Raw genomic sequence first — 15,860 nt, 5'->3', positions numbered from 1 at the left:
TAAATAAACATTGCTGTTACTTGTCTAAACCAGTGGTCTTCAACCGGTGGGTCGCATAAGCTTTAAAATTAGGTCGCGATATGTCTTCTTTTTAAAATAAAAAATAAGTTTAATAGATGAAATAAATAAAAAGGTGGGTAAGTGGATGTCAGTACAGTAGGTTACAAGTGATTCACTGTAATGGATGGTGTTAAATTTGAATTCAATGATATAATATCATTGTATAAGAGAAACGATTCTGAGCGAAAATGGTCAGTCAGCCTATGATATTACTAAGTATATTTGATGATATTATTGTGAATAAAGTAATTTATATATAACCTATTTACGTGGAGCCTTGTTTTCAATTTTCAATCTTTACCTATAAAAGTAACAATATAGTAGCAGCCTTGTATTAAATTTTCAAGTTCTTTTACCCAACAAATAAAGTTTTATTGACATCCATAGAAAAAAATACTAATAAAATTGGAAACTGAAAATGTTCCTAGACAGTTCAAAACAAATCAAAATATTTTTAAAATTTTATCGTGTATAGAAAATGCAAATATAAACAACCAGTGAAAATTTCATGTATATACGTTAATTTGTTTTAGAGTTACACTAAAAACCAAAATCGATTTTATCGAAAACAGATTTTGCGTAAAAATTCCCGTTTTTCCTTAATTTTTCTTTTGTTTTTCACGTCCCTTTTGAAAACTACTGGGAAATTTTTACTTTTGACCTCCCCCCCCCAAAGTACCAACTAGATTCACTTTCCTATCAAAAAAGTTACTGTTGAAGAAAATCCAAGCATTTTTACTGTCCTAAAACGTGATGACAGACACAAAAAAAATACAAATCATTATAAAATCAATACATTCATCACTTCGCTCAGAATCATATTATACAGTTCATATAATCTATATTCTATTCTATAATATTATAATAATATAGGACAAACATCACATTAAAATGTTTGTGTTGTATTTTTATTTTATTATATTTTTTCGTGTGAATTCTGTACATATTAAATTAATAATAATTAAATAGTTTGCCTACTAAAATGTAATTTTTATTTATTCAGTTATAATAGGTAGTACTACTATACAAAGCGTAAAACAATTTTAGCTTTTTTTTCGTTTTTCTACAAAGCTTACGTGGGTCGCAAAAAATGTAGGCCTAAAAAAGTGGGTTCAAAAAGGTTGAAGACCACTGGTCTAAACTAATTTAAATCAGTCTCAGTTATACATTGTAATAAATCAAAAATTTAAAATACTACACCCTAAAAGCAGAGAATAACAAATATGTAGGCACCTACATAATAAGTCATAGGTTTAAAGGAAAAAACGATGAATTACAGAAATTGTACAACAGGCCAAATATCGTAGAGTTTATTAGAAACTGACGACTAGAATGGTTTGAACACACTTGGAGAGCAGACGGACAACTAATAAAAAAAAGTACTTCTAGAAAAAATTAACAAAACAATGCCCCTAGGAGGACCAAGAATCCGGTGCATCGATAAGTAATACCTTTAAGTACATTTTTTATGCATCATAACGTTCTGTAAAGTTGTGTTTAAATGTGTTCTATAATATTCCATCCTGGAATTATACACTTAGCAGAATTTCTGCAATATTAATTTCTGTGCATAGAAGTATAGTATAGAAGTATAGTATAGAAGTCTGTGGGTTCGAGCCATCATAGTTTTACCACAGAATATATGAAATATTTTTGAGATGTGACCATTCTGATTTCATATATTCTGTGGTATTACTCTATGGTTCGAGCACAGAACCATAAAATTATTCTGTGATTATATCAGCATTTATCTATTCTGTGGTACAATAAGTTATCAGTTTTAAAATTTCTTATCATTCTGTAGAATAAAATATTTAGCTATACTATATAGTTGCATATTTTTGGGTACCTAGCCGTTTGGCATTTTAGTAGTTTGGTGGGTTAAATTCATAGACATTCTTAAATATCTATAGTTAAATTTTCTTTTTTCATCACATACAAATAGGTTTAGCTTTAGTTTCCCGTTGATATTTTTGTCTTTTAAAAAGGATCAATATGTTTGCGACAAAATGTTTGGTACGTATATTCTGATTTGTAAAAATTGTCTGTTAATCAATTAGGTTAAACTCGTATAGAGTACTAGAGTCATTAACAATTATTGAATATTTTTACTAATTTTTTGGATTCTATAGCAGTGTGATGTGGGGTATGCGCAGAATCAGCGCGTTCTTTCGTTAATCAGAGTATAATTGTTAAGGTAATAATTTTGTTATGTTTTTATTTTTATAGGCACAACAATGTTTTAAGATGGCTAAATTACAGTCTTTTAAATCAGCTAAGATCTGTGTGCCGTCCGTTCGTTGTTACGGTAGTATTTACGAACCTGAGTATCTAGACATGTTAAAGCCAGACATTCCTGAATACGAGGAAGTAAATATTCAAATCAAAGGTTATGACTTCGCTATACTAGAATCGTTTCAAAAACTTGTGCACACTATTGCCGAAAATATGGACATTGAAGTATCTGATGGGTGATTACTAGTTTGATAAGTTTTGTAAAGTCTATAAAATATAGTACCATTTCTTATTTATTTTAGGTGGGCATTACCTCCACAAACAATAAATGTCAAACGATTGGTGCCCAATAGCGAAAATGTAGAAGCACAATACACATTAAGTGTATACGAACGTAATATACAAGTATGAACGTGAAATATAGTGTTTATATATAATATCACATTTTTTCTTTAATCATATATCCTCTATTTTTTCAGGTGGTCGACATCCCCACTACTAAGCTTTCCTTACTTATCGAAGTAATAGAAGACTCACTACCTGCAGGGGTTAAGGCATCAATTCACAAACACACGGACGAACACGAAATACTCAGATATATACCCGACAACGAACTAAAAACGTTGAAAAATCAACTGGAAGAAATGGGTGGCACTAAGAAAAAAAAGTGAGTGTGAAATACTAATTTTTATTGTTAAATCTGTAACATTATGTAGTACTTAGGTACCTAAATTTATTATGTTGTAAGTAATATAATACAATTTGTGAAATTTTAAATAATGCGTTTTTTTTATGTACGATTAACACTTACATTCATGAAAAACTTGGTTTTAACTATATTATGCAGTCTTTCATTCCTCAGTTGCTCTCAAATAGCAAAAAATATAAAAATCACCACAATGACTAATGTTTAACTTCCCAAAAACTAAACATCTCAGGGAATAATGATAATTAGATCTTTTTTTTTTCCATATTATCGAGAACTGGGGAGAGAACTGCGATTTGCATTACAGCTCCCCGGGATAACTAGATATCTAACATAAGCATTTCAAGTAAGTTATTAAAATGATTTGCGAACTTTGAATGTTGCATTGGTATGGTTTAAAGATTGGAGTATAATATTAGAATCATATAATGTAAATAGCATTTAAATAATAAAATAATAAAATTAAATTAAAGTAGAATCCACTTATGATGAGGCTATATAATAAATTATATTACAGATAAAACGATTTCCTGCCATGGATTTGGTTGGTTTTATCTCTCACATGTATGTTTTTGTCATCCGGATATAAAAAGTTTTGATAACGATCTGATTCTCTAGGTCCGATGAAAATCGTTATAAACGGATTCTACAGTATTTTTTTAAATGTTTAAACATCAAAATATTCATAACTATATTATATTCTTTTTCACGAAATAATAGGACCGTGTTTTGAACAAAACTGAATTTTGTGTTTCTCTACCACTCAACCCCTACCAAAACATATGGTTGTTGAGGGGATTTCATGGTTGTACAAGCTCATTCAATATTCACAAAACCGTAAAGTTCTCTTGTGAAACGGAGTATGATAAAGTTTACATTATCCAATGTAGTAAAAAAAAAAAGTTTATAATATTGATATAAAAATAAATGTTTTATTAAACACTAAATTTGGTGTAAAAATATAGTTGAGTTATCTAAATAAACTGCATAACAACATAACATATATAATAATAATATACATATTATAATGAAACATTTTTTTTTTGTATAAACGTATTAACAATTTTAATAATTATTACATAAACATTTTTAACAATAATTTTATAATAAATAAAATATATTTCAACAATAGTATATAATATGGCATTAATTTGGTACAACTGGCAAGAAAAACAAAATAAAAGCCTTAAGGTACATCATATATTTCATAAAATAAATACCAAACCACCATAATGAGTATTTATGTATCCTATTTCTTATTGCTATAAATATAATTAAATTAAATGGACGGTATTGTCAAAGTTGTTTAACTTTAATTTATAAACAAGTATGTGCTTACACATAAATTCGAGCCTGATTATGACCAATTCAAAATTAATCCATAACACACCGAAATAAATTTAGGCAGTCTTTATAGTTTATATTAATACTAATAATACATTTGTGTTAACTATTATTTAAATATAAATTGTTTTGATGAAAAAAGATCATACAATACCAAAATGGACAACTTTAATAGTTTTATCAGGTTGCGGTTTAGTTGTAATTTGACTTTGTTGATTATTGTTTTCTAAATAATTATATATATTATTATAATATACATATAAAAAATAATGAAAACATCCAATTAGAACAAAGTATAAATGATTTAAATAATTTTATAAATATTTAATACAAACCTAAACGAGTATTTTGGGTGAGTAATTGCTGTTCAAAAGGATATTTTAAGTGTGGTACACTATCCAATGAAGTTGTTGGTAGCTCTATATTTTTTGTTTGGACGTGTTCAACATGAGAACCAGTATACTAGAAAAAAAAGAAGTTAAGCAATCTAAGTGATGGTTTTATTTAAAACTATCACATACTGGTACACTAATAGTTGTAACATTATTCAGTGATCTGTTGTTAGGTATTGATGGAATGAACAATGACGGGGAAGATGTTGCGATGGGCACGTTTGGTAAAGGTGGTCTTAATGAGGTTGACGGAGAATTTGAATGACAGTCTGTGCAATCGCAATCAGATGACTGACTAGAATGTGAATCGTCTGATTCTGATGACACAATTTGATTTGCTTTCTCCAATGCCATGGTTGCCATAGCTCTAGTACCAATCCCTGATTTTGTGGCCCAATATAGATCCATAAATAAATCTCTGTCATTCAAATCAATGGCTAGACTGTATGCTTTTTCATAAAGTTCGTATCTGGAAGCAATAATTTGTGTGTAAATTATTTTAACACAAACTAATTATTAAATTCCATTTATAAGCACCTCACTAAATGATGAAAAAAACGCCGTGCAATATTCCGAACAGGTTCAAAATATTCATGTTTAGCATCTTCACTTAACGGTATAACAGGTTGGTAGAAACTACCGATCGCAGATTGTAATTGCACTGTTGTAAATATAATATAAGATTATTACAGAATCTAGTAACAAATTTTTTTTTCATATTTAATTTTAGAAATAAAGATAATTGGTTACTTAATAGTTAATAGTCATATTACCTTCTCTTACAGGAGTAAATGACAATCGAAACAAATAGTTTGTAATTTGTTGCAAGGTTGTTAAACATAGTGGCCCATCAGAATGCCAATCTAGTCCCAGTAGAAAGTTGAGTGCGTGATCGACATCATTTTCATTTAAATACATGGAAACCAATTGATTTACACACAACTTCCCAACACCGAGTACCTTAATGGCAATCACAGGGCCCCTAAATGTGTAATATCATAAAGGACAAAACATATTAAAAACAATAGTGATGAGTCAAACTATAACAATCTTGAACCAAACCATCAACGTTCGATTTGGTTTAAAATTTGAACCAAACTATCAAGCATCTTTTACTGTTTGGAAATTCGAACTTTAAAATTCAAATATTTGTCGAACCAGACTTTCCGGCCGCGGTAATTATGAAGACCAAATCTTTGTACAATTCTTTAATAGTTATTTTTTGAAATGTATAACGACTATTTAGTATTTACAAATTATTAGATTATTAGAGATCCCATGCCTACATTAATATTGTTAATTTTGTTTTTATCATATTTATTGTAACGAGAACAATTTATTTTGAGTAAACCCATGTTAATATTGTTATATTCTGTGAAAATATTCCGATACCGTGGCTGTGTTGTTGATAATAACATGTTTACAATTTACATTCTATATTTCTATACCTAATAGGTGATACAAAACCTCAAAATATAATTGTAATTATGATTTATGGTTGATATAGTTGATAAAAAATGTTGAGTTAAAATGATTATAGGTTCAGTTTGGTAAAAAATATAAAGGTACGTTCGGTTTGGGTTGGAAAAAAAAATTGAAAGTTCGGTTCAAGTTTGATTTTGTTTCAAAAATCAAGGTTCGACCTATCATCAAAAAATAATCATACTTTTCAAATATGAGATGAAGAACGGCATCAGATTGGTTCACAGCATGTTTTGTCGTTTCATATGGCATCCATTTCACGGAGAAAAGTTTTTTGTTCCCAATTTTAGATTGAAAATCTAACCAAGCCGATGAATTTGTTTCTTCTGTTAATGGTTGTAGACGAATGCAAGACAAACACGAATCGTAACACTGTATCCTACCATTACTATCTGATACAGCGATCAAATTACCATCTGGGTGCCAATCCAAATACTCCACAGGCTAGTTAATTTGAAATACATGAGTTTTAGTAACAAACACAGTGTACTCAATATATTTATTTTAAAATAGTTTTTAACATGTTTACACCACTGAACTAAATACTGTATATAGTTCAGTAGTTTACACCCATAATATTATGTCACTTTAGTTGACATAATTTAACATATTATCTAGAAATTTTTTTTTTATACTAATTGAGTTTAAGTAAGATTTTGCTGTTGTATATTCTGTTAGTTTATAATGATTGTAAAGTTTTATTAAAAAATGAAAAATAAATTTTAAAATATTATAATATATGACATATTATAACAATGATAATAACCATTGATTAATGCAGGTATCTCTAATTTCCAGAATCCATCAGAAATTGTAGTAAAATATGGTGGATATAATCTAAAAAGTTTTATTAAAAAACTATAACTTATTGTAATATTATTTATTATTCATTTTTTAACGAAAGTTAAAAGTTGTCTTTTTAGTGGTAGTTTATTTAAGTACCACATTTTTGAAAATGGTTTTTTAATAGTAGTATAAGAAAAATAAAAACCAATCTACTTACAAAAGCAGTTTTTACTGAACATGTGATAGATAATTTGAAATCGTGGATAAACAGTATAGAATCGTTGTATGAGAAACATAAACGTGTGTCATCTTTGTTTAACCAGGCATTTATTATGGCGGCAGAACACCAATCAAACGGACTAATTGTCACTACCTTGACTAAATGTAATTTTGTGTTGGTCACTTCAAATGTACTAAAATCGAAACGAGAGTCGTTGCAATTCTAATAACATAAAACATTATTGAAAAAATAATATATTTTTGATTAAAGAATAAACAATTCACCTTCTGTTCCAAAATGAATATAATATTTGATATTGTTTTACTGAATGATACAATAAGAGGATCTTGTTTGGTATGATAATAGCAACAAAGTTCTAGTCGAGGCCTAAACAAAAATGTGTAGTGATAATTATGTTACAAGGTTGTATTTATTTTTATTTCTGTAGAGTTAATAGTAATAAAACTTACAAGTATAATACGAGTAAATTAAGTTCTATATTTATTTCTTACATCTTACCCAATGATTTTATACACATGAACATTAGCTCTGTGTTCATCTTTTACCAACGGGTTCCAAGGATAAACTTCATTCAATGATGACTTGGACCAGGTGGCCACCATTGTTGAGGATACATTAAATGTTATCTTTCGTTCATTTTTTCTATTAGTAGTAGAATTGCTAAAATCAGATAATCCAATTTTTGGATCTAGAAAGGACCATTTGTTCAGTGTGCGATCGAATGAACGGCCAAAATGTATAATGCCCAATTTATGATCCGAAAATGAGCATAACAGTACTTGTTTTGCATAGGATACTGGAATATACTAAGCTTTAAAATTATGTTAAATAATTTCACGAGTCGTTACATACCATTAATTAATTGATCGCATTGAAATTTTGATTGCAAAAATTTATCCGTAACAATTTCGATTATATCACAAGTAGCGGGATCAAATGTGATGAATATAGTAGATCCATTACTAACTATAAATGCTATTCTGTCTTTTTTTATCCATTCAACAGCAATTAAATGATGGTCGTTGAGTTCAGTCTGAATATTAAAGTGAAAATATCAATTATTTGCAAGACATGGTAAATTATAGGTTACTCACTTCAAAATATTTTAACGAATCTCTCAATTTCAACGGCCTCTTATTAGATACTGACCAATTGCATCCGATTGCTTCGACATAGTTTTTCTTGATGATCTTGTCTGTAGACGTTTCCGTTTCTTTTTTCTCATTATATCTGCATAGACATTAAACATTAACGACATTACATCACACAATAGATTAAAATGGAAAACCCACAGAAATTAAATTAAATTAATCCTTTTTGACCGTGGGAGATCATCCAAAATAAATGATCGTACGTACTTGAAGTGACTAAAATCTGTGTAGCTGACGGTCAGGTCGTTTCTCAACGTCCAGTAATGACATTCACAGACGAATGTAAGCATTACACTGCTTTAGTCAAATAAAATGTGTGTACACGTAATTGAACATTTTTCAGACCTTCCAATGGATTGGACACATAATATCAATCATGAAATTATAGGCGAAAAACAGCCAAATTCCAATAATTCAAACCGACGAGTAAAAACACTAAAAATTAAAATGCACTAACGCGAGATAACAATCAGTATTTGCAGGTTTGTTCGGAGAAGTGGAAGTCTAGTCCCCTGTTTACTTTACAGTTATTTGAATGTAATAATAATTATTATTGTTATTGTTATGATTCGAAAGTATAACAAAATATTATTTTTGGTTGTTGGCGACTTGTTGCCAAAATAATTTGCTTGTTATCAATCGGTTATCACGGAAATCTAATCAACAAGTAGCACGGACAAGTAGAAATGGTTTTCGCTGCCACGTCCGATATTCTTTACTCCAAGCTATGGTCCAAAATCCAAGCCACGGAAATTATTCCGTTGATAATATTATCTATCACAGATTTATAGATTATGTTATCTGTGCTCAAAGATTACTTTTTTTTATTATTTTTTAGTCACAGCTCATTTTTTTTTTTTTGATAAAACAGTGATTGTAGATTTAAGTACTTACTACTTAACTCATATTATATCCGATAATCGTGCTACGAATCACTGTCTCAGGGCGTCGTAAGTACTACTCGTATTGTTTTAAGACATTACACGATGAGGCTAACGGATTGTCTGAGAGACTTTAAGAGAGTTGGAGAACTGACGAAGAAGTACGCTAATTTCCCGGATTCGTACATCAAGCGTAGCATGGAAAAGGTAAGTGCAAAAGAGAAGGAATATGAAATTCCGTTGATGAAAAAGTTTCTCGTAGGTTGTATGGAAAACTCCACAAAACAATCCTCGTTACTTGCCAAGGACTGTCAAAAAGAAAAAATATCATTTTTCCGAACACAGGCCTTGGTCGTTGCCATTTAGTAGTCAAAACAATTTTGGCGATTTAAAACCAAAAGTATTTTTGGAACCGATCAAAGAATGGTCAATTTTCAAAGGAGACAGGGTTAGTATTGAAAAATTATAGTTATTAACAATTGCACGGAAATACATGATTACCTATGTACGTTTCATTATAGGTTGAAATTTTGGTTGGACCTGATAAGGGAAAGCAGGGAATTGTTGGACATGTGATTCAAGAACGCAATTGGGTGATCGTCGATGGTTTAAATTGTGAAATAGAAGAAGTTGCTCACTATAAAGGGTACTTGTCAATGGTTCAAATGAAAGAAATTCCACTATTAGTCACTAGTGAGGTGTCATTAGTAGATCCATCAGACTTGTAAGTAAAAACTTTACTTATATAATCAAATTATTAAGTATTTTGCTTCATTTGAAATAGTTGATTAAATTTATATTTTGTTATTTTCAGGCAAGGTTGTACTGTTGAATGGAGATTTACGGAGAGTGGTGATAAAGTACGGGTATCTTCCAGAAGTGGAAAGATAATTCCAATTCCATCATTAGCAAAGCAAACTTATGATTACAAAACACCGAATACTTATAAAGGTTTGTTTATGTTGGGTAGATTTAGAATGAGAAAATCTATGAAAAAAATGTTGCAACCACTATTCAATAATATTCTATTTAAATATATAGCAATTGTCTGTTTAAGTTTTACAACAATAGCACTTACAAATTATACATCTAGATATATGATATTATGGATGTATCAATTTCTATTGATATTTATCTTAAAATCACATACATTTTCTTACCGGTTCACCTTTACACAAGTTAAAAGTGGATTAACAAAGTAACAACCACTAGTAGAAGCATTTAAAACACAGACGGTCATTCATTCTTATTTTGTTGTTGAATATTTTGTTTAACTTTTTATCGTAAATTTTTGTTTTAATACTAGTATGTTTTATTTTTAGAATCTGAAAAAGATACTACAGGAGACGATATAAAACAAATAACTTTTTTACCTTTATTGAAAACATTTGAAATGGATGTAATGGATGAAATGGATATCAAAGAAGATAGAGTTCCAGCTCCAACTTATTGGTATTGATGGTGTAGAATTTAAGTAGTATAGAAATGTTTTATAATAAATGTATGCATTTTGTGTTTAATCCATTTAGAGTAATGGTTAATTGTTATTGATGATTACTGATGATAATTAATTTATATATAATATCATAAAAATACGACTGAATTGTTTCTGATAATAAATATAAGCCTCATAAATGGAGTACATTCATTATTTAACAAAAAAAACGAATAATATGTAATATTTATACACAATTTTAATTATGATGTAAGGCTACATTGAAAATACAATTTAAGGGTAATTAAAAGATGTTTGGTAATTTATGTAGTATTTTATTTAATATTTAAGTATATAAACTATACTTATATAAATTATAAAATGACCTTGGTAGTGTTCTCATGGATTATTTTCATATTTGTAGAATTTTTAAATACTTTTATCTTTGGTTTGGTTTGCATTATATAACTTCAAACATAAGTGATATTGGGTTATATTTATCATTTAATAAAATATTTTGGAATTTGTTTCTGGAAAATAAGTGTAAAAATATAAACATCCATGTTTTACAAAAAATTTAAATAATGCACTTAATAAAAGGCTATACTATAATTTTTAACAACATGTACTGTGTAGTATTTGCTCAGTTAAAATTTAGATATGTATGAAACAATTATAGTTTTATAATTATTTTACAATTTAATTTTGTTAACATACATCTGGTTAGTGGTTTAACTGAAATATAATAATTATTAGATATTTTATTATTATATACTCTGAAGGGTTTTTATTCATAAAAACAATGTTGATTATATCCAGAACAGTTTCTTTAGTATTCGTATAAAAATAATTTATTCAAATAGAAACAATGAAAATAAACATATTCTATGGAAATAAAAATAATTATATTGAATTTTATGTGATTAACATAACTAATCTCTACACCTAAGAAGATACGCCTAATATTGTCAGTGCAATATTTTTTTCTCCTAGACTCATGTGCAACATAGACAAAATGCATTGATGTAAAATTGTATTTATGATTTTTGAAAAATTTTAGAGTAAAATTATCTATTGTAAAAGTTTCAAAGAATATTATTTTTGACAAAAACCACAAATTGATAGTATTATGTCAAATCACAGAATAGATGTGATAATCAAAATTAAAAAAAAATATTTTTCTCTATAATATATGTATACAAAAATGAAACTTTCTTTGTCCCTTAAAGATTCAAAAACTACTGGACCATTTTTAATAAAAGTTATATCAATAGATTCCTTGAGACTCAGGGTTTGTAGTTTCGCTTTTCAACCCATATAGCTATCGGGTGGCTCACACATGAATTTTGTTTCAGGTCACGAAAATTGAATACCTATTATTTTTGTTTATATAGAGTAAGGTTGCCTTTAGTTACAGGATAATAAAATAATTTTTATGATTGGTTATCATTTTTGTATACATTGTAATATATTTTGTAGTTTAGGCCAATAAAACTATTCTTTATAAATGTAAAATCATCGAAGAACATCTAATTAGATGCTAGATTACAAAAGGGACAGAGCGTTGAGGTTTGTATACTAAAAAAATACTCACTGATTTTAACAAATACAATTGAGAATATTAATTCGACAGAATCAAAATTAACGATAGGTAGATAGATGGCCATCAATCAACACAGATATTATTAGTCGGGTTATGTCATCCGAATGACGCATGGAGTGACGTGTGATACACCAATCCAACTTCACCAACTGACACAACATTTTGCACACATTCCTCATAGATGGGATCTTGGGCAGGTCTTAGCAAGAGTATTAGAACAGAAGCATTCCAAGTTCCAACAGCTAATGACTATAAAATTAAAACTGTATGGCTTGGCCATATGAGGCATAAGTCTATAGGAATCAAAGAATATTCGACCGATTTTGACGGTTCAAGGAAGCTGGGTTGGATAAATATTCTTTGATATGAACCAGTTATTTTAGGGTGGCTTACCACTGTTAAGAATACTAATAATAAGACCATGGCCGCGCATTAATTTATTTCCGCTTGTAAATCGTAATTGGTTACACATAAGAAAAAAAAATACCTGTTAATTATATTGTTAGGTATCTGCCACAGTGCTACAGGTGGAGGATTGCTCATCTCAGTCTCGTCTACACACATTACCCTAGGTTAGTAGGCTACTAAAAAAAAGGGGCGGGTTCTCATTCGAAAAATAGATGTTTTTTAATGTCACTGGACATTCCTTAAATAGTACAAAAAATATCAGGAATATTGAAAATATAGTCTGGAGAATACTTTTAAAAAAATTGTAAAAACCAGAATTTGAATAAATGTAATATTATTAAGGGGGGAAATGGGGGTGAGCATGTTTAAAAAGTCACCCTGTAGATTGATTGAGAATAGGGTAGTTGTGTCTTTATACGACTTAACGTTTCCGTTTCTCATTCTTTGGTAACCACCTACAAATAATGTTTTTCTTTCTTCTAAATTTCACTGCTGTAATCGTCGTTTTAAACAGTTCCCATGTTCTCCGAGCGAGTCGACACGAGATTGATGGGTGGGTATAGGTACACGATTGCCTATTACAGTAGACAGTAGCGCTCTATTAGTCTCTCGAGTCTCTGAAGAAAAAAAAAATTCTAATTTAAACTAAATAATACAGCGGTGTATTGTCAGCTTAATAAATTACGATATTTGTATCGTGTCACCGTTGCACCGTGTCGTAAATGGAGGGTGCTCAGGTAATGATCCGAAAAATTGCGAAACCACAGAAATATAATTTTTTACACTTAAGAGCTAGTCTGCGGGTCGTTATAATAATAAATAGTAAATGATTTTTAAAAAACGTATACCCCGAAAACGATGGCAGTGAGTGCCAGTGACGCTCGAATCTAGGCGGTTGCCGGGTCCGGTAAATTGTAAAAAAAAAATTAGGTAAAATTCGAAATCAGCGGACGAGGAACGCGATATTTGTAGGTATTTATTTCGCAGCGGTTATGAATAATTATGTTATTATTTTTGGTAAAATACATAGAGAGAGATTCTAGACGCAGTGGCCACTTTTATATAATTGGATTGGCGAGGATGATATGCAGTGACAAAAAGGTGCGCCGCGGTGGCGTGTGCGGTTGACATTTGGTAAAAAAAATTATGTAATATTATTATATTTTTATTTCATCTAAAAATATGTTTTTTTTTTTTCAAAAGCCCGGAAGTCATTAAAAAATAAATAAATACTTTCCGCTGAAAATTGGAGTGGGCTTCTCCACTTCACTGCAGTAGGTACGTACACACACACACACACACACACACACACCCATAATATATTATATTATATAGCCGAGTGGTCGATTTCGGGACCGGCCGGCCGGCTTTTGAATATAATAATAGGTAACATAATAATGCTGACGGCAAGACTTCCGCCCTCGGGCGATACACTCGTCGCCCACGGGACGCCTCTGTGTCAGTGTTCAGATGGTTTTTACACGGGTCTCGTCTTCAAAAAAGAGGTCGCGATCGCAGTCGACAAAGAACCGTCTTTTCAACACGTCTGACACGATCATATGTCTATTATAATGCACGAGAATTTTTTTTTTATCGTTGTAATATGACGCGTACCGTATACATCGCATCTACCTATGTAGATATTAAACGGATTACGCGGTGCCTGGGTGATATAATATATTATATTATGTGTATTACGCCTACAATAAGATATAACGATTTCGTTTGATAATAATGAATTAATAACTTTTACAGGACATCGCGTTTGGCGATCGTAGCTGGGGTATGGGTGCAGCAGTAGCGATGAGCGACTACGGCTGTTTTCTTGTCATACTTGATCGGCCTGTAATATATTATTATACGTGCAACGTGCTGATCTCTTAACTCGTTAATAGAGTGGTATACTACGTAGAATCTTAAAATAAAAATAAAATCTGAATTGACTGAAGGCCCGGCGCGTGACGGTAAACCGCTGCGACGTTGTATGCGCAATCAAAAAGAAAATTTCAAACTTTGAAAGGATATAACTTCCAAAGTGTGTGATGATTTTTGCACATTTTTTTTTTTTTTGTTCGTTACTTGTTGAAATACAAATGTGTCAAAAACCGAAAGAAAAATCAGAAAGACGTGTGAATTAATATTGTACCTTTATTTAAAAAACAAGTAATGTTTTATAATTGTTATTTTTAACACTGGACATCCACCTCCCTCCCACTACTGGCCAAAAAGAGGGGTGGAATTTTATAAGTGTCCCGGGGCGCATAATTTCTAAATACAGCCCATGCCTACAGCTCTTTCTATTATTATTATTTAATGTTCACATTATACCTACTTCATAATATTATAATATTATAATGTATACGTACCTACCTACCTACCCACCAGCAAATTACTTTGAAACGGGTGAATGATGAACGCTATTAGGTTGATATTTTATATATTTAAAAACAAAATGTTTAGAAAAAAATAAAACCGATTGCTATAATTTGTACTAAAAATGTGTACCTACATATTATTTACTGTAAGTACGTCTGTATTAATTGTGAAAATGTTAAATTTAATTTATATTTTAAATTCTGAGTGAAGCTATGATGTGAGTGTATTGATTTTAGTATTTTACAATGATGCGTGTTTTTTTTTTGTGTGTCCGCGAATGATAGTAAAAACAATGCTTAGATTTTAAACTTCGGAGTGATTTCTAGTAGAAAACTGGATCTAGTTGGTTCTTGTGGTTGGGGGGGGGGGGGGGGAAGGGTCAAAAGTATATGAACAATTCCCAGTGTTTTATTTTAAGTGACTTTTAGGAAACTATTTTATTCAATTTGTACACAGGAAACATACACATTGTATAAATTCAACTGATTTTCATGTATAGCCGATTTTAGGGTCGAATTTATAATGTGGTGTAAATTTAACCGGGACGACTTTTTTTTTTGACATGCAATTATTTGTAGACTCCGCACCAATACTAAAATAATTAAAATTCCATCGATATTATAATAAAAATCAAATCTAAATTTTTTATTACATTTTATGTACAAATATATAATAGATTATTATTGGTATAGTAAAAAATACATAAAGTAAAACCAAATTTATCAACTTTAATTAGGAAAATTTACTATTACTCTCCTCA

General features: G+C 29.9%; 3 protein-coding genes across 3 annotated transcripts; 2 read left to right on the top strand and 1 right to left on the bottom strand.

Moving 5' to 3' along the window:
- Positions 1-1,860: 1,860 nt before the first annotated feature.
- Positions 1,861-3,070, top strand: LOC132938760 (uncharacterized). The gene is made up of 4 exons (XM_061005778.1): positions 1,861-2,076; positions 2,290-2,531; positions 2,598-2,700; positions 2,775-3,070. Exons 1-4 carry the CDS (start codon positions 2,056-2,058, stop codon positions 2,964-2,966), a joined length of 558 nt encoding a protein of 185 aa, XP_060861761.1. The 5' UTR covers positions 1,861-2,055; the 3' UTR covers positions 2,967-3,070.
- An 860-nt stretch (positions 3,071-3,930) lies between these two features.
- LOC132939156 (WD repeat-containing and planar cell polarity effector protein fritz homolog) lies at positions 3,931-9,008 on the bottom strand. Its single transcript, XM_061006183.1, has 12 exons — positions 8,605-9,008; positions 8,341-8,476; positions 8,099-8,279; positions 7,745-8,042; positions 7,510-7,612; positions 7,223-7,447; positions 6,404-6,663; positions 5,511-5,719; positions 5,275-5,398; positions 4,867-5,206; positions 4,681-4,807; positions 3,931-4,571 (listed from the first exon to the last, which is right to left on the bottom strand). Exons 1-12 carry the CDS (start codon positions 8,685-8,687, stop codon positions 4,489-4,491), a joined length of 2,169 nt encoding a protein of 722 aa, XP_060862166.1. The 5' UTR covers positions 8,688-9,008; the 3' UTR covers positions 3,931-4,488.
- A 167-nt stretch (positions 9,009-9,175) lies between these two features.
- On the top strand, positions 9,176-11,036 carry LOC132939157 (large ribosomal subunit protein uL24m). Its single transcript, XM_061006184.1, has 5 exons — positions 9,176-9,485; positions 9,541-9,726; positions 9,800-10,002; positions 10,093-10,229; positions 10,601-11,036. The coding sequence occupies exons 1-5, from the start codon at positions 9,384-9,386 to the stop codon at positions 10,735-10,737; spliced, it is 765 nt and encodes a 254-aa protein (XP_060862167.1). The 5' UTR covers positions 9,176-9,383; the 3' UTR covers positions 10,738-11,036.
- Positions 11,037-15,860: the final 4,824 nt, after the last annotated feature.

Source organism: Metopolophium dirhodum, chromosome 2 (genome assembly GCF_019925205.1).
Source record: "Metopolophium dirhodum isolate CAU chromosome 2, ASM1992520v1, whole genome shotgun sequence".
In the NCBI taxonomy this organism is placed as follows: domain Eukaryota; kingdom Metazoa; phylum Arthropoda; class Insecta; order Hemiptera; family Aphididae; genus Metopolophium; species Metopolophium dirhodum.
The sequence above is the reverse complement of the archived record's forward strand: the minus strand, read 5'-3'. Positions and strand labels throughout refer to the sequence as shown.